Source organism: Schistocerca cancellata, chromosome 1 (genome assembly GCF_023864275.1).
Source record: "Schistocerca cancellata isolate TAMUIC-IGC-003103 chromosome 1, iqSchCanc2.1, whole genome shotgun sequence".
NCBI lineage: Eukaryota > Metazoa > Arthropoda > Insecta > Orthoptera > Acrididae > Schistocerca > Schistocerca cancellata.
Genome location: NC_064626.1, coordinates 81911293 through 81930302, shown reverse-complemented (window position 1 = coordinate 81930302; position 19010 = coordinate 81911293). Strand labels below are relative to the sequence as shown.

Sequence of the window (19010 nt, the reverse complement as noted above, 5' to 3'; positions counted from 1 at the left end):
ACACTTTCAGTATTCTGCAAACACTTCCTTCCCCTATCCCAACGTAGCATGACAATGCGTTCACTGCGATGCGTCTGTCAGCAGTCACCAATTTGTGAGCTCTGCACATTGTCTGGAGTGTGTGCAGTACGAGGCCTGCCACTCTAGTGCTTCGAGAATTTCCGCATAAATTCTAGAACCACTTGGCCTTCCTCCATCTCAAACACACAATATTTTAAATAGAAGTGTGAGAGAGATGAATTTGATCTATTGCGCATTGCATGTTTGTGTGTGCAGATCTAAAAACACTCACGAGCAAAGCGTGGACGCGGCGGCCGACAAGTACCTGCTGTACAGTCCATAGAGTTTCACTGTAGAGAAGAGCATGTGCTACTCTTTGCTGGTTTAGTGACTGTGATGATTGTTAAGGACAAATGAAGAAATGAGATTAGATTTTCATGTAATTCATGTGTTGGACTTGCTAGAAGCAAATATGTTCATATTTTCTGGTGGTTATTAAACCATCCCTGTTGTAAATGTATCTTAATAGAGTCTAATGTTTGACGACTTGGTTGACTTGCATGAGTTTGAATATTTATTTGAGAAATGGTGAATTTGTTTTTGTGGAAGTTGAAATATACTATGACTGAACTAAAAGTATCCTTCAAGTACCAAATTATTTCAAGACTAGAGAGAGAGTCTGATAAATTCCCTTAACCAGCATTATTCTTCGGAGAAGAAGTTTTTGGAGGTCGACATGGCCAGCTCTCCAGAGAAGAAGATTAGCTGTGCATGCCAAGTAAGTCAACCTATGGAAGAGAGGTGGGAAGTTTGCAATCCAGCTTCACATTGCTTCTTGTCATCTAAAGCGTTAGAAGTTATAAGAGTCAAGGGGCATGAAAGGGAAGAAGTGCTTGGGAAGGGAGTGAGACAGGGTTGTAGCCTATCCCCGATGATATTCAATCTGTATACTGAGCAAGCAGTAAAGGAAAACAAAAGAAAAGTTTGGAGTAGGAATTAAAATCCATGGAGAAGAAATAAAAACTTTGAGGTTTGCCGATGACATTGTAATTCTGTCAGAGATAGCAAAGGACCTGGAAGAGCAGTTGAACAGAATAGACAGCGTCCTGAATGGAGGATATAAGATGGACATCAACAAAAGCAAAAAGAGGATAATGGAATGTAAATTGGGTGACGCTGAGGGAATTAGATTAGGAAAGGAGACACTTAAAGTAGTAAATGAGTTCTGCTACTTTGGGAAGCAAAATAACTGATGATGTTCAATGTAGAGAGGATATAAAATGTAGACTGGCTATGGCAAGGAAAGCGTTTCTGAAGAAGAGAAATTTGTTAACATCAAGTATAGATTTAAATGTCAGGAAGTCTTTTCTGAAAGTATTTGTATGGAGTGTAGCCATGTATGGAAGTGAAACATGGACGATAAATAGTTTAGACACGAAGAGAATAGAAGCTTTCAAAATGTGGTGCTACAGAAGAATGCTGAAGATTAGATGGTTAGATTATGAACTAATAGGGAGGTACTGAATAGAACTGGGGAGAAGAGGAATTAGTGGCACAACTTGACTAGAAGAAGGGATCAGTTGGTAGGACATGTTCTGAGGCATCAAGGGATCACCAATTTAGCACTGGAGGGCAGCGTGCAGGATAAAAATCGTAGAGGGAGACCAAGAGATGAATACACTATGCAGATTCAAGGATGTAGGTGGCAGTAGGTACTTGGAGATGAAGAAGCTTGCACAGTATAGAGTATCATGAAGAGCTGCATCAAACCAGTCTCTGGACTGAAGACAATAACAACAACAAGCAATATGAAGAAAATGACCAGAATTGTGGCAAAACCACTTGTGGAAATTGCATCATGGTAATGCTCTCGCCCACACCTTAGTGCCTGTTCATGATTTTTAGGCAGAGAACAAAACTTTGAAGTTGTCTCAGTGATTGTATTTGTCAAACAAGGCCCCCTGTGGCTTCTTTCTATTCCTGAGGCTGCAGAAAACGATGAAAGGGCATTGTTATGCCACCACTGACAACACAAATCAGAATTACTGAAGGAGCTTAATGCCATAGTGAAAAGGTAGTTCCAGAAGCATTTCCAAGATTGTAAAAATTGCTGGTATCAAAGTGTTACATCTGAGGGGAATTACTTTGAAGGGGACAAAGTTGTTAATAAAAAAGAGAGAGATAATTTTAGCAAAACAAAATTTCCCATTACTTTTTGAACTCACCTCATACATGTAGTGATGTGATGATGTGTCTAGGAGAGTGTGTTGCTTGAAGACAAGTCTATACAGACTCTAAGCAGTCTCCTCATTGCTGGAATGAGAACTTTAGTATTCGTCTCACGAAATTGGGCTTCCAGAGGAACAACACTGATCCATATCTTTTCATGAGACAGATAAGCTTTAAGAAAATATTCTTTGCACTTTAGTTCAATGATGGTTTGATGGCAGATCGCAGTGAAGAGGAACTTCAAGAATTTGTCAGTGATTTATTCAAAGAATTCAAAATTACTTCAATATCTGCTTCTTTTTTCTTAGGTCTGGAAACTGGTCAACAAGAGGCTGGACCTGTATGCTTACATCAGACTCATTACACAAACACCACTTCAACATGAGGATCTGTAATGCTTTACCTACTCTTGCTATAAAGGACACTGATACAGAAGAAAATCTCATAATGCTGAATTTTCATAGAGGCCAGCTGATGTAAGTTAAAAGGATCCTATGATACCTGAAAGGCAAACAAATTATGCACTTCTTTCCAAAAGCAGATCTAAAAATTTGATTTTATAATGTTACAGTCATTCTGATCATGGTGGTACAGGGTGATTCACGAAGTTATGCAAATATTTTAGTATGTTACTCTATAAGTAAAACTAAAGAAAAAAATCCAACAAACATAGGTCCGCATCTTGTGAATCTAATAAAACATGTCCCACACATGTATCTGTAGTAGTTTTTCCAGAACATTCAGGGAAGCAAAGAAGTAATTTCGTAAAATTTGTAATTTATTAACTACTTGGACCAATTTTGTTGTAGACAATTTACTTTTGGAAAAATGATGGTAATAATGTTAACTGAAACTGTGTGAATGTGTTAGATAGTCTGCTTTTACTAGTACCACAGCATAAGTGAATTCATGTTAAACCAGAAAAAACAAAGCTCATTGTTAAGGAAGTGGTATAGTGTACACACAATTTCACAATACATTCACAATAAATATTCAAAAATGTCTCCAGTGAGTGCAATGCATTTAGCTGCACTTGTATGAACAGATTTTGTTGCTCATTTCAGTTTCAAAGAGTTGTTCTTAATTTTGTCTATTGTATTCAAAATGCGAGCAAGTAATGCCTCACTTGTATTGACTTTGTCCTCATAAACTATGTCTTTCATTCATCCCAATATACAAAAATCCATTGGATTGCCACGGACATGTAGTACCATGACCAATCCATTTCTGGGGAAAATGTTCATTTAGATGTGCAGTAGTGGCATTGGTGAAATGTGGAGGTGCGCCATCATGTTGAAAATACATTTTCAGTCACCTAGCAAGTGGAACATCTTTGAGCAAGTGGGGCATTTCCTCTTGAAGGAATTGTATGTATGTCTGGCCAGTTAGATGTCCTGGGAAAATGAATGGTCCAATAAAGTGTGTGTTGATTATACTACATCACACAGTTATGCTAAATCGGTGCTGGAAATTGTGTTGCACTGTTGCATGTGGGTTTGCTTCAGATCATACGTGCTCGTTATGTAAATTTTTTATATCATCTCGAGTAAACTGCACCTCATCAGTAAATAAAATGTATTTGTGTAACTGCCAATTAGTATTTAACCAGTTGCACAACTCCAAGTGAAGGGCGGATCTCCTGGATGTAAGTGATGCACTGTCTGTTTATGGTAAGGATACAGATTATTGTACTTTAGTGTGCGCCATGTCTTAGATTGTGAAATGTCTAATCGTTGAGAGATATGTTGTGTACTGGGACCCAGGCAACATTGAACAGCACCCATAATACCCTCACCATCGTCTTAATGTATTGAGAGCTCGTGCTGATTATGAATGATAGGTAGAGAGTCTGTCTCCTGTAACATTTGAAATACTCCTTTATTGGTTCATGCATTCGGAATCCTCTGAGTTGGATAAAGTACGTGGCATTTGTTAATTGCAGTTGTAGCATTACCATCACATTTGCCATAAATAAACACCATATTGGCATATTCTTCTGTCGTAAATTTGAAAGGCATCCCTATTTCATAAATAATATACAAACTACAACTATGTGGTTTCACTTAAATACACTGTTGTTATTATGTTCTTTAACTGAACAACACAAAAAACTAACTCATTTCAAGGTTAGGAAATGATTGAAATAACTCACTAATGGTTGCTAACAATGACAAAAAACGTTTCTACATTCATAATGGAAAGTAAACAAATTTACTTGTATAATAATCTTTGCTTCTCTGGTGTTCTGGAAAACTACTGCAGATACACATCTGGGACATGTTTTGTAAGATTTACCTGATCAATAACAACAAAATAAATGGAAATCGTGCTTTACTTTAACCTTGTACAGTTTTGCGATGCCTTCATATTAGCAAAGTTGCTAAATTTTAGGCAAAATATTTTATTAGCCATAACTCCATTAACTAAACATTTGCAGACCTATGTTTATAGGAACTTTTTTCTTTGGTTTTCCTTGTAGAATAGCATATTAAAATATTTGCATATCTTTGTGAATCACCCTGTATATGCAACACAGCCCAACTCTGATGCAGGCATACAAGCACTCACATGTATGCAAAGGATCAGTGAGGAATTTGTGCCTTTCTGATGTGTATGCAGTAAATGCAGAAACATGAAGTTGATGACATTGTTACCAAATGCATCCATACAGGACCAATGTGCTGTTATTCTTTTCTTGGCCAAAAGTCTAAGACCAATAGACAGTCACTGGAGAATGAAGAATGGGTGTGGAGCAGCTTGTATGTCAAAAAACACCACTGTGGAATGGCGCATGACGTGGGGTGCTACTGCTTCATGATAACACATGTTCCCACATTGCAAATGTTGTAATGCAGAAGTCATACCAACTCATGCAGGCAATATTCAAGCACCTGCCCTCCAGTCGTGATCTCTCCCTATGTGATTATCAACACCTTTGGTCCCTTAAAAAGGGCCTTGGAGGGCTGATGATTCATGTCAGACGAGGATGTGCAGCAGGCAGTAGCAGACTTTGTTACACAGCAAAACAAGGTGTTCTCCCAAACTGGTATCCTCAATCTGATGCACTGGTGGGATGATTGCCTCAATGCTCATGGCAATGATTCTGGACTGCACGGCCTTCAAACAGAAACTTTTTATCACCCTTTATGTGTATTTTACATCTTTGGTGTTATTTAATAACTGAAGCCTGTGTATTACTTTTCCAGATGGCAAAGTTCTCACTATGTAATTGTTTGTTTATTTTGCTATCATTGTGTTAAGCCAGTAAATACTCTATTTAAATTCAGATTCAAAGAAATAAACTCTCATACCCATGACAATATTTGATCATAATTTTTCTCTTTGAATTTTGAAGCTTTATAACAAGCTGGTGGCTATTATTTTCACATCTTTTTATTCTAACTGGTCAAAGTCCCTGATAACCATTACACACAAACCTTTGAGGAACCACATTTATTAACAGTGGTAATCATAGTGCCTTTAGCAATGAAAAGGTTGTGACAGGATTCATCAGCTTTTACCCAAAAGGCTGGCTGAGTACTGTCATATGCACACTGCATATTTGACATAGTCACTTCAGAAGTGGGCCGGCCAAGAGCTTTTATAAATGATTGCTTACATTATCAAACCAAATGTCTAACTGTGCTGACATCCTTTGCAGCAGCACCAAAATATTCTTCAGCCTTTCATGAATGTGAGCTGGGATTTCACCTTAAACATGCAGGAATGTTATCACTGCTAACTGTCTAATATATGTGCTGTGGTAGTACATCTAGGGGGAAAAAACCATCTTTCATCTTTTCCTTATGATCAGGTGAGAGATGTTTGTGCAAAAATGATATTCAGGAAGTTAGTATTTAGAGAACTTCCCACTGAGCACACTTTGTGTTGACATATGTACAAAGAGGATGAAAGAGGCATGGGCACAGGGCATCATCAAAGTGCAAAAGTGATCAAGTGTCTCCATCTGCTGTGAAAGGGTCACTTATGCTTTGGCATCATTGCTTGATGGTGTTTTGGAAGGCAGAGAGAAAGAGGCATTGCCTACAACGTCAATGCCCAGAAACAATCAAACAAAGCAGAAGACAAATGTCACTCTCTTCTGTGATGTTATGTGATTCACTTTGAAAATGTTGATCTAGTTAATATGAGATCTGCTTTGTATATAAATGTTTCACTAGAGCAACAAAATATAGAAGAATTCTTTAAAAGGCAGTTACGTCATTTTGCAGCTTGAATATTATACAGCTCTCTTACAGCTCTCTATTCTGTGCAAATAGAAACGAAGTCACATGGCGAGAGTTGGTGGCACTGCATAACAAGTCCACAGCATCAAGAAACTATGAGAAGGCAACTCTAAGAAAATAGTCAAGGCAAATGTTCATGGGCAGCATCACGGGACAGATCACTGAAATGTAACAGCTAACTGCTAAAACACATGCCAATGTCGCCCATCTCTTCTCAAGATGCCAGCATGTTATTGCTGCTGTGTAGAAACATTTATAAATTCCTTCCTTCATGATTTCTTTAATGCAGTATACTGGCCACTTTTAAAGCTTGAACGTCTAAGTATAACATTTTAAAATACATCACAACCAAGAAACTCCTGTAAACAAAGCACCATTCTGTGATAAGATGCTGTGTTATTTGCGAAGAGAATCATTATCAGGACTGATTAGAAAGAGTCAACAATTTTTCCTTGATCTGTTGGAGGTGAATCTCTGGATAACTCTTTTTTCTGGTACACTACATGACTTGTCAGATCTAAGAGCAAGAACATGGGTCATGAAGAGAGAGAGCCATTCACTTCTGACTGTGTGCGGCGGTCAATGTGTTAAATTATCGCTTTTACATGAGAGACAGTACTCTGTTTTGTGTAATGTTACATCAATGAAGAGTGTTATGAAGATGAAGTGTTCAGTTATACTGCACATAACTTTGACAAGGAGATAGGTTTAAAACACTAAATAATTTCTGTACATTTATTTAATGCATCAGAAGAATCATTTATATCTCATTCATTTCTCAACAATTTTTATGCCATCTATATATTTCTTGATTTATCTAATCATATAAATACCCTGAGAGAGCGTTCTCGAATGCCTGTCCTGTTATGATCCACTGTGATGAGCTGAAACATAGAACTGAAGTTCTTCATTCAAACATTTGCAAGTATTCACAATGTTTATCAATTCTACTTGCATCATTTCATTCAAGAGTTACATATTTGCTAACTTATTACTCACAGAGTGATTATCAAAATCGTTCAAAATGAGGGGCATGAAAGGGAAGCAGTGGTTGGGAAGCGAGTGAGACAGGGTTGTAGCCTCTCCCCGATGTTATTCAATCTGTATATTGAGCAAGCACTGAAGGAAACAAAAGAAAAATTCGGAGTAGGTATTAAAATCCATGGAGAAGAAATAAAAACCTTGAGGTTCGCCGATGACATTGTAATTCTGTCAGAGACAGCAAAGGACTTGGAAGAGCAGTTGAATGGAATGGATAGCATCTTGAAAGGAGGATATAAGATGAACATCAACAAAAGCAAAACGAGGATAATGGAATGTAGTCGAATTAGGTCGGGAGATGCTGAGGGTATTAGATTAGGAAATGAGACACTTAAAGTAGTAAAGGAGTTTTACTATTTGGGGAGCAAAATAACTGCTGATGGTCGAAGTAGAGAGGATATAAAATGTAGACTGGCAATGACAAGGAAAGCGTTTCTGAAGAAGAGAAATTTGTTAACATCGAGTATAGATTTAAGTGCCAGGAAGTCATTTCTGAAAGTATTTGTATGGAGTGTAGCCATGTATGGAAGTGAAACATGGACGATAAATAGTTTGAACAACAAGAGAATAGAAGCTTTCGAAATGTGGTGCTACAGAAGAATGCTGAAGATTAGATGGGTAGTTCACATAACTAATGAGGAGATATTGAATAGGACTGGGGAGAAGAGAAGTTTGTGGCACAACTTGACTAGAAGAATGGATCGATTGGTAGGACATGTTCTGAGGCATCAAGGGATCACCACTTTAGCATTGGAGGGCAGTGTGGAGGGTAAAAATCGTAGAGGGAGACCAAGAGATGAATATACCACGCAGATTCAGGAGGATGTAGGTTGCAGTAGGTACTGGAAGATGAAGAAGCTTGCACAGGATAGAGTAGCATGGAGAGCTGCATCAAACCAGTCTCAGGACTGAAGACCACAACAACAACAATATTTTTTCTACTTACTTGTACTAAATTTCTCAAACATTTTGCACACAGAGGGCATTAAGTGGCTTAGCCACCTGTTTTTCTTCTGATGAGAAAACATTGTTGACAGCATTATGAGTATCTTTCTTTGTTCCCTTGAAGGGATACTCAGGATGGTTTTCAACCCTGAAATTGCACAGATTTATTAGAATTAGATCATAACATACAATGTTCATTGTTTAATGATTATAAATAATGAAAGGATTAAAAGTAACATCTTACCATACAGTTGAGATACTTAGTAGTCAATAAGCATACTGATAACATTGCTAATCTTTTGGGCAGGTCCTTCTTCAGAGCTAAGTAGTTAAGAATAAACATACACATACACTAAAAACAAAGATGATTTGACTTACCAAACGAAAGCGCTGGCACGTCGATACACACACAAACAAACACAAACATACACACAAAATTCTAGCTTTCGCAATCAATGGTTGCCTCGTCAGGAAAGAGGGAAGGAGAGGGAAAGACGAAAGGATTTGGGTTTTAAGGGAGAGGGTAAGGAGTCATTCCAATCCCGGGAGTGGAAAGACTTACCTTAGGGGGAAAAAAGGACGGGTATACACTCGCACACACACACATATCCATGCACACATATACAGGCACAAGCGGACATATATATCTGCTTGTGCCTGTATATGTGTGGATGGATATGTGTGTGTGCGTGCGAGTGTATACCCGTCCTTTTTTCCCCCTAAGGTAAGTCTTTCCACTCCCGGGATTGGAATGACTCCTTACCCTCTCCCTTCAAAACCCAAATCCTTTCGTCTTTCCCTCTCCTTCCCTCTTTCCTGACGAGGCAACCATTGGTTGCGAAAGCTAGAATTTTGTGTGTATGTTTGTGTTTGTTTGTGTGTGTATCGACGTGCCAGTGCTTTCGTTTGGTAAGTCAAATCATCTTTGTTTTTAGATATATGTTTTCCCACGTGGAATGTTTCCTTCTATTATATTCATACACATACACTGATACATTAACAGTAGATTCAATAAGTCCATACCATTATATCTGGTGAACTGATTTTCAGTTCTTAACACAGCCACAGTAGAACCTTGTATATGATTATAATGTCCTGAGCAGCTATATTGTACTGCACTTCAACTGGGGTGTGGCGTTAGTTAGTTACTTGTTTCATAGATCAAGTTCATGATAAATGTTAAGATGTGGAATGTTTCAACAGAACAAACATAAAACACCTTGTTTGTAATAAAAAGAAGGACAAGACAGATTGTGATCATTGTTTACAAACTAGCAGATAGTGCCACATCTACAAAATGATTACACTTTCAACTCTTAAGGACCAACATTCACTGTGCCACAAAATGTTCATGTTAGTATAGCACCAGGTTGTGAATCCAAGCATTCAGATATTGCAGCATGGAGTTTTACAGGTCTCAGATGCAGTCCTGTGATAATACAGCCCATGCTGCTCACACCTGAGCATGCAGTTGCTCCAGATTGATGGATGGAGATGGAGTCCTGATGACATGCTTCATGTAACCCCCCATTTTGCGATTGAGGGGAGAGTTGGCGATGTGAATGGTAATGGAAGAGTTTCCACAGGTGCAAAGATATGCTCAGGAAGTGGCAGAAATATGAGGACAAGCATTGTCCTGTTCAAATAGAGCATGGGGGTGGGTGTTCACGAACAGCAAAGCCACCATTTGCAGGACCCCATCCATATACCGTTTGGCTGTCATGGAGCCGTTTAGGAACACTAATGGTGTAAAGCGAGCAACATGGGATGCACTATCGCAGGATTACACTTGAGATCTGTATTACTCTATGCTGTGATGTCTGCACACTTGGATTTACAACCACAGGGGCATGACACCATACTAACATGAACGGGCACCATACGATATTGCTTCACATGCCATTGCATTAAGTTGGCAGGACCTGTGATGAGAGACCACTCTTTGTGGCGCACCCCCACTGCACCTCCAGATAAAGACCTGCCTCTGAGGCATAAATGGGACTTCTCACTAAAGATGACCTGCTGTCAACCTGCAGGGGCCCATGCCCATTATTGCTGACGACAGGTGTGTGTGTGTGTGTGTGTGTGTGTGTGTGTGTGGGGGGGGGGGGGGGGGGGAATGTTAGGTGTGCTGAAAGATGAGTTTATCAGCACCCACAATGAAATTTTTAGGAAGGAATTCGGTTGAAATGGAGAAAATATCAGGAAAGAAATAAAAAAGTAATCAGAAATAAAATCGTACTCACTCTCTCCCAATTGACCGGTGAATACCCACACAACTACACTAGCTCACAACATGAAACAACATGTTCTAAAACTGTTATGTGAATTGAAACAAGACAAGAGGAAAGCTACAATAAATACCCAGGACTATGTGGCGGGTGATCACTAAGAAGAAGCACAGATGAGCCAACCACTCCAATAACACCTTAAAAACATCACCTTGAAATTTTAAGGAACAAGTGAAACAGTTCACAAAGTTTTCAAAATTTTAACATATTCATTTGATAGTCAGGTAAAGTAGGGGTCAAATCTGTTGACAAATGAATTGCCCCCTTTGGTCTGGAAATAAAACACAGACTAGTAAAATGCGGCATCCTGAGATCTATACATCAAGAGCACCACACATTGGAGGGTTCTCTCACCAGAGCTAGAAGCCACACATCATACATCTGTGGCCCATGTGAAGGTGAATGAGGAGGACCTAATCCTACCTGCATGACAGGAAGAAAGTACAGCAGAACAGCATTGTGAACTTATAAGATGCAGCTTACTGTTGTCATTTACAAGTCACTATTCTTCCCATTGACGCATGACTCTGCAAGGTCATAACATGTAACGGCATCACACACTGAAGTATCTGAAGACACGACATGCCTCCTTGGCTGCTACATCCACTTTTTCATTCCCCATAGTACCCATGTGCCCTGGTACCCAGCAGAAAGTCAGCTTCTTCCCCAGTCTGGTGACATCCTGGACTACTTTATCTGCTGGGTACAGGTGTTGCAGAGGGTGAAGGGCACTCAGAGAATCTGAACAGACAAGGAATTTAGCACTCGAACCATGTTTCTTCTCCTCCAGCGCCTGCAAGATCATGCATAATTCTGCACAGCAGATAGTAAAGACTTGAGACAGTTGGATCTTGAAGACATGATCAGGGGAAACAACAGAGCAACAAATGGAGTCCCATGTTTAGAGCCATCCATAAATGCAGCTACATAGTTATGGTGCTCAGCTAAAATGACATAAAATAATGTATTAAAAAATATGTAGGAATGCAACCACGCCACTACCACAGTAAATCTAAAATTATTCTGGGCCTCTGCAGCTATCAGTGTCATGACACGAGTCAAGTAGGGCACAACACTATGGGAGTGTGTGTGACAGGCATCCTAAGAATCAGCATGCAGCAAACCCTACTTCATGCAACCACCTACCAATGGTACTAGTGCTTATGGGATGTTGCATAGAAGGCAGGACAGAACACTGAATATCCCCCACCATAACTGTGGGATCTGTTTGCATGTGGTACACAATCTGTTGGTCCTGCCTGCTTGTAGTGCATATTGGATGTCCAGATACTACATGTTATGTGTGCGTTGCCACTGACAACAGCCAGTGGTGGTGTCTGTACGATTGGCACGGCACGCGACACAACAATAGGAATACTCAGCCTCTGCAGCCCCACTATACAGCCTATGTTAAACTCTTCTAGCTGGACAATCAGTTGTCGAATGTGTCGCCTGGGCACAGTGCATGTTCAGATGACGCAATAGTGATGCTACCAGCTGTCCTATGGGCTGGCACAGCTGTTTTGAGGCTGACAGATCACTGACTTTTAACCTCATGAATTATAAATCACTTGACAGAGCTGGAAGTTCGAGAGAATTTTATTGGCATATATTTCTGCAAAAGCATGTACATGTATACTGTGAGTTAATCACGATGTTCACAAGTGACTAAGAATGTTACGAGGTATAAAACTATGCTTCCACCATTTGCCGATAGGTGGCGACAGTGGTAAGTAGCGGTTGAAAGAAACAGATTGCAGACATCAGGCAATTTGCTTGGATCTTGGTCAACATAACCTCATTCAAACATTAGTCAATTTGTCTCTGTATTATAAAGTTGTTCTTGATTGAAAATGTTAGTTTAAAAGCCTAATTCTCGTCATTTGCAGGAGGTGTTACTGTTTTGTTTCAGTTTAAAAAACAGCGGCTGAGTCTCATTGAATGCTCTCAAGTACGTATGGTAAGGATGCTATTAGTGAAAGAACATGTCGCAGGTGGTTTCAACGCGTCAAGAACGGTGATTTTAATGTCATAGAACAGCATAGTGGTGGAAGAGAGAATGTTTTCGAAGCTGCAGTATTGGAAACATTGCTGAGTGAAGACTCGCAGCAAACTCCAGAAGACTGGCATGATTAGTGGCAGTGACACAGCAAGCCATTTCAAAACATCTCAAGGCTATGGGCATTATTCAGAAAGAAGGAACTCGGATCCTGTGTGAGCTGAAACCAAGAGACATTGAATGGTGTTTGTGTGTTTGTGAACAGTTGCTTCAGAGGCAAAAATGGAAGGGATTTCTGCATCGCATTTTGACGGGGACGAAAAATGGGTTCATTACGATAACCCTAAACGCAAAAAATCGTGGGGATATCCCGTCCGTGCTTCTACGTCGACGGCCGAACTGAATATTCACGGCTCCGAGATCCTGCTCTGCATTTGGTGGGACCAGTTCGGCATCATGTACTATAAGGTGTTAAAACCAAGTGAAACAATCACAGGTGCTCGTTATTGAACACAATTAATGGATACGAGCAGAGCATTAAGCAATACAGCGAGAGGCACAATAAAGTAATTTTGTAGCACAACAACACTCGACCCCACGTTGCAAAAGAGGTCAAAACATACTTGGAAATGGTGAAAATGGGAAGTCCTACCCCACCTGCCATATTCTTCAGACATTGCTCCCTCTGACTATCACCTGTTTAGATCAATGGTACATGGCCTGGCTGACCAACACTTTCGATCTCATGAAGAAGTCACAAATTGGATGGATTCATGGATTGCTTCAAAAGATGAACAATTTTTTCGACACGGGATTTGTACGCTGCCCGAAAGATGGGAGAAAGTAGTGGCCAGCAATGGAAAATACTTTGAATGATACATGTGTAACAAATTTGTTCCATTAAAGCCTCAAATGTTGAAAAAAAATGGTGGAATCAAAGTTGTACACCTTGTACATATTATAGAGCCATAACTTTTTAGTGTCTTATTGGAAATTTTGTCCTCCCTACACAAACTTTGTTTTTGAAGTGATTATGATCTCCCTTTTTTCAAATGGGGATGTGAGAATGTGAGGTTAATTTTTAATTCATTGAATGTCTGCTGCATTGCTTCATCAGTGCACCGTTTTACAGTCTCTTCTGGGCTATTTGCACCAATTTTCTCACCTATTTTTAAAAAGTAATTATAAAAAATATCTGCTATACATGAATCTCCCTTTACAATGTTACCACTCTCTTTAAAAGAACTATTACTTCTCTGTCTCACTTTTAACAGTACTCGATATTAATTTTATTATTTGAACTGTCAATTTCTGACAAGATGTGCATACTCCTGGACGTTTTTCTGCAATTTTCGTAATACATTACGGTACTGTTTATAATAAGTAAGTATTTCTGCGTGATTAGTTGTTCTGAATATTTTGTGCATGTCAGTTTTTTTTCCTTGTGAAGAGACTGTTATGTTCGTAGCAACCCTAGGTTTCTTCAGTGACTTGCCATCAATGCATTTAATTACCTCCTTGGGAAAACTACTTTCAAAAATGGATACCAACTTTTTAAGAAATATGTTTAATTTAGAGTTAGCATTAGACTCAGTGTAAACTTACTCCAGTCAGAATTCTTAAGCTTTCTTTAAAAATCTTCTATAGTTCATCCCTTAATCAGCCTCACTGTTTTCTTAGGGTACTACCAGCTAGGCATGTGTCACTTTAAATCCTACTTGTTGAATTAATACATTATCTACACTGAAGTACCAAAGAAACTGGTATAGGCATGCGTATTAAAATACAGAGATACATAAACAGGCAGAATACAGCACTGCGGTCGGCAACTCCTACATAAGACAACAAGCATCTGGCACAATTGTTAGGTCTGTTACTGCTGCTACAATGGCAGGTTATCAACATTTAAGTGAGCTTGAATGTGGTGTTCTAGTCGGCAAGTGAGCGATGGGACATAGCATCACCAAGATAGTGATGAAGTGGGAATTTTCCCAAATGATCATTTCACGAGTGTACCATGAATATCCTGCAAGAACGGGACTTACGATGAGTGAAGAGAATCATTCAATGTGACAGAAGTGCAACCCTTCTACAAATTGCTACAGATTTCAATGCTGGGCCATCAACAAGTTTCAGTGTGTGAACCCTTCAATGAAACATCATTGATATGGGCTTTTGGAGCCGAAGGCCCACTCATGTACCCTTATTCCACCTCAGTTACACTATGTCAGTGATTGCGTACACCACCATTACTCTGCCACGCAAACAAAGAGGTTACACTCGTCTGGTGTGAGACGTTCCCTGGGGGGGGTCCACCGGGGGCCGAACCGCACAATAACCCTGGGTTCGGTGTGGGGCAGCGGAGGGGTGAAGTGGACTGCGGTAGTCGTTGTGGGGTTGTGGACCACTGCAGCTGCGGTGGGGAAGGAGCCTCTCCGTTGTTTCTAGGTCCCCGGTTAACATACCCTTGATGACTGCACGACACAAAGCTTTATGCCTTGCCTGGGCCTGTCAACACCAACATTGGACTGTTGATGACTGGAAACATGATGTCAGGTCAGATGAGTCTCATTTCAAATTGTATGGAGTGGATGGACGTGTACAGATACAGACAAACCTCATGAATCCACGGACCCTGCATGTCGGCAGGGAACCATTCAAACTGATGGAGGCTCTGTAACAGTGTGGGGATTGTGCAGCTGGAGTCATATGGGACACCTGATGTGTCCAGACACAACTCTGAGAAGCAGGGGCCTTACACAATATTATGCAGGTGTACCAGTTTCTTTTGCTCTTCAGCATATAACGACAGTAGTGACTGTCTTGAGCAACTTGCCTAGGGTAATTTATGACTGATATCAAATCTATAAGTGGCTAGAAGTACCTCTGGTTACTTTTCCTCTCAGATTCCTTCAAGAATCACCCCAAATTAACACCCCCCCCCCCCCCCCTTCTGTCTGACACATTGTGTTGGATGGAGTGGGTGAGCGGAGAAAGGAGGTGAGAAGAAGCAGAAAGGGTTGGAGGGAAAGGTGGCTGATGGCTGAAGGGGATGGCAGGTGGGTGTGGCGTAGAGGAAACAAGTGAATGATTAGACTATGGGAGCAGAGAGCTCACCACAAAGTAAGCAGGAACTGGTGTGGCAGGCAATGAAGTGAAAGAGTGGACTGAGATGGGAAGATAGAACAGAGGAAGATGAAGACTTTGTAGAGGAGAGTATGAGTGTAGAATATGTGAAGCATGTTGCATGGGGACAGTGTTGGAGGATGGTGTGAGACAAGAGATAGAAGAATTTGAAGCTAAGTGGTTTTCAGGTTTGATGGATATGTCAGAAGGACAATTCCCATTTATGTAATGTAGAGAAGCTGGTACTGGAGGGCTTAGATCCAGTCTCCAGATAATACACTCCTGGAAATTGAAATAAGAACACCGTGAATTCATTGTCCCAGGAAGGGGAAACTTTATTGACACATTCCTGGGGTCAGATACATCACATGATCACACTGACAGAACCCCAGGCACATAGACACAGGCAACAGCGCATGCACAATGTCGGCACTAGTACAGTGTATATCCACCTTTCGCAGCAATGCAGGCTGCTGTTCTCCCATGGAGACGATCGTAGAGATGCTGGATGTAGTCCTGTGGAACGGCTTGCCATGCCACTTCCACCTGGCGCCTCAGTTGGACCAGCGTTCGTGCTGGACGTGCAGACCGCGTGAGATGACGCTTCATCCAGTCCCAAACATGCTCAATGGGGGACAGATCCGGAGATCTTGCTGGCCAGGGTAGTTGACTTACACCTTCTAGAGCACGTTGGGTGGCACGGGATACATGCGGACGTGCATTGTCCTGTTGGAACAGCAAGTTCCCTTGCCGGTCTAGGAATGGTAGAACGATGGGTTCGATGACGGTTTGGATGTACCGTGCACTATTCAGTGTCCCCTCGACGATCACCAGTGGTGTACGGCCAGTGTAGGAGATCGCTCCCCACACCATGATGCCGGGTGTTGGCCCTGTGTGCCTCGGTCGTATGCAGTCCTGATTGTGGCGCTCACCTGCACGGCGCCAAACACGCATATGACCATCATTGGCACCAAGGCAGAAGCGACTCTCATCGCTGAAGACGACACGTCTCCATTCGTCCCTCCATTCACGCCTGTCGCGACACCACTGGAGGCGGGCTGCACGATGTTGGGGCGTGAGCGGAAGACGGCCTAACGGTGTGCGGGACCATAGCCCAGCTTCATGGAGACGGTTGCGAATGGTCCTCGCCGATACCCCAGGAGCAACAGTGTCCCTAATTTGCTGGGAAGTGGCGGTGCGGTCCCCTACAGCACTGCGTAGGATCCTACGGTCTTGGCGTGCATCCGTGCGTCGCTGCGGTCCGGTCCCAGGTCGACAGGCACGTGCACCTTCCGCCGACCACTGGCGACAACATCGATGTACTGTGGAGACCTCATGCCCCACGTGTTGAGCAATTCGGCGGTACGTCCACCCGGCCTCCCGCATGCCCACTATACGCCCTCGCTCAAAGTCCGTCAACTGCACATACGGTTCACGTCCACGCTGTCGCGGCATGCTACCAGTGTTAAAGACTGCGATGGAGCTCCGTACGCCACGGTAAACTGGCTGACACTGACGGCGGCGGTGCACAAATGCTGCGCAGCTAGCGCCATTCGACGGCCAACACCGCGGTTCCGGGTGTGTCCGCTGTGCCGTGCATGTGATCATTGCTTGTACAGCCCTCTCGCAGTGTCCGGAGCAAGTATGGTGGGTCTGACACACCGGTGTCAATGTGTTCTTTTTTCCATTTCCAGGAGTGTAGGTTGTGAATCAAACACTGAAGTTAAGCGTTGTGTGCTCAGCACCAGATTCACCACTGGATGGTCGCTGATGGCCAATTTGGCTGTGGTCATTCACAATCCATGCTATCTGCCCCCCCTCTTTCCCAAAAGAAGTTGCTCTGTACTGCATGGATAGTAATTCTCCTTACAACACATGCTTCAGTGCCACCATCCTGCTGGCCTCAGTCTCTGTAGCCCCACTCACATGTCCTCTTCCAGCCTGTCTACATGACACTCCCATACCCGCTCCACACCTTCTACGCTCTCACACTCCTCTGTTTTATTTCCCCCTCTTGATCTACTCCTCCACCTCATCACTTTATCACGGGCCACACACAACTCACCATACTCGAACCAAGTAGAGCTTATGGATATGGATGCCACATTACTATTCCATACCCTTATGCTTTTCTCTCCTAGTAGTCAGCCACCCTTCCCTCCATCATGCTCAAAGCCTCTTTTCTCCCATCGCCCATTCTACCTGACACAACATGTCACCCAGATGAGCTACAGTCCTAGTAAAGGGTGACCAGTGTACCCCTTTACACATGCAATTATTGCATTATAATTTTAATAACACCTACACTTATTTGTCCAAAAGTCTGTATGCACACCACCATTGTCCCTATACAGCTTGATACATCTCCATGTCCTCACCACTTTAACAGCTAAGCCCATTCAATGAGCTCCTGCTAATTCCAAGTTCTGGAACACTCTTTCTGGTCAACTTGCAAGGTGAATGCTTCACTGCATCCAAATCACTTCCTAGGCAAAAATATTTTTTCTCCCACATCATCAAAGTCCTGTGACCTTGTGGCTCTTCACCAAACTGTTCACAAAACCTGTCAATTTTTGTCATACTTCTGTTCATGGACCCATGCGCTTGTTACTGTGTGCCTCTCCAAAAGTGAAGTCACTGCTATCTGCGATTGTTCTTACCAAATACAGAAAGGTGAACAATGAACTAATCAGTGCACAAACTTTATTCTCCTCCCTGGGAAGTTGTGTAGCATTTATGTGGCAATTATGTTATAAATTACTTGAGAACCACTGTTGCCATAACGGTGATCAGAATGAGCAGTTCAAATCTTAAATATATTACTATCTCATCACGTCAGATACTTTTAGTTCAGGTGAAAAAGGACTGTCGGGCCATGTTTTACATTGTAGTCAGTCGGAATGAAGTAGCTGTCAATGTGTATTTTGTAACAATAAGCTCTGAAAAATAACACTGTCCAAAAGTTTAGCAATGTTTTGTTTATGTGGCTTTTGGCTGTTCCATGCCTCCGGTTCTATAGCTCATTACTAGCCTGAATGGTCCCATGGTTATTGTACTACCACAGTGTTTCATAGTTTCTATCTTGAGGAAGAACACTCCGAAATGGGGAACAACTTTCCAGATAAATATCAT

The 19010-nt window shown here is 41.6% G+C and overlaps 1 protein-coding gene across 3 annotated transcripts in view; it reads right to left on the bottom strand.

Moving 5' to 3' along the window:
• LOC126165787 (1,5-anhydro-D-fructose reductase-like) overlaps positions 1–19010 on the bottom strand; it is an 81677-nt gene that overhangs the window by 10325 nt on the left and 52342 nt on the right. The window contains exons 7-8 of one of the 3 annotated variants that reach the window (XM_049920349.1): positions 8464–8610; positions 7198–7373 (exon numbers count right to left, since the gene is read on the bottom strand). In XM_049920349.1, the coding sequence (XP_049776306.1) occupies positions 8478–8610 (133 nt within the window). In that variant the 3' untranslated portion in view covers positions 7198–7373; positions 8464–8477. Of the gene's footprint in view, positions 1–7197; positions 7374–8463; positions 8611–19010 lie in introns of those variants that run through there. The other 2 variants (XM_049920348.1, XM_049920351.1) reach the window with 2 other exon arrangements.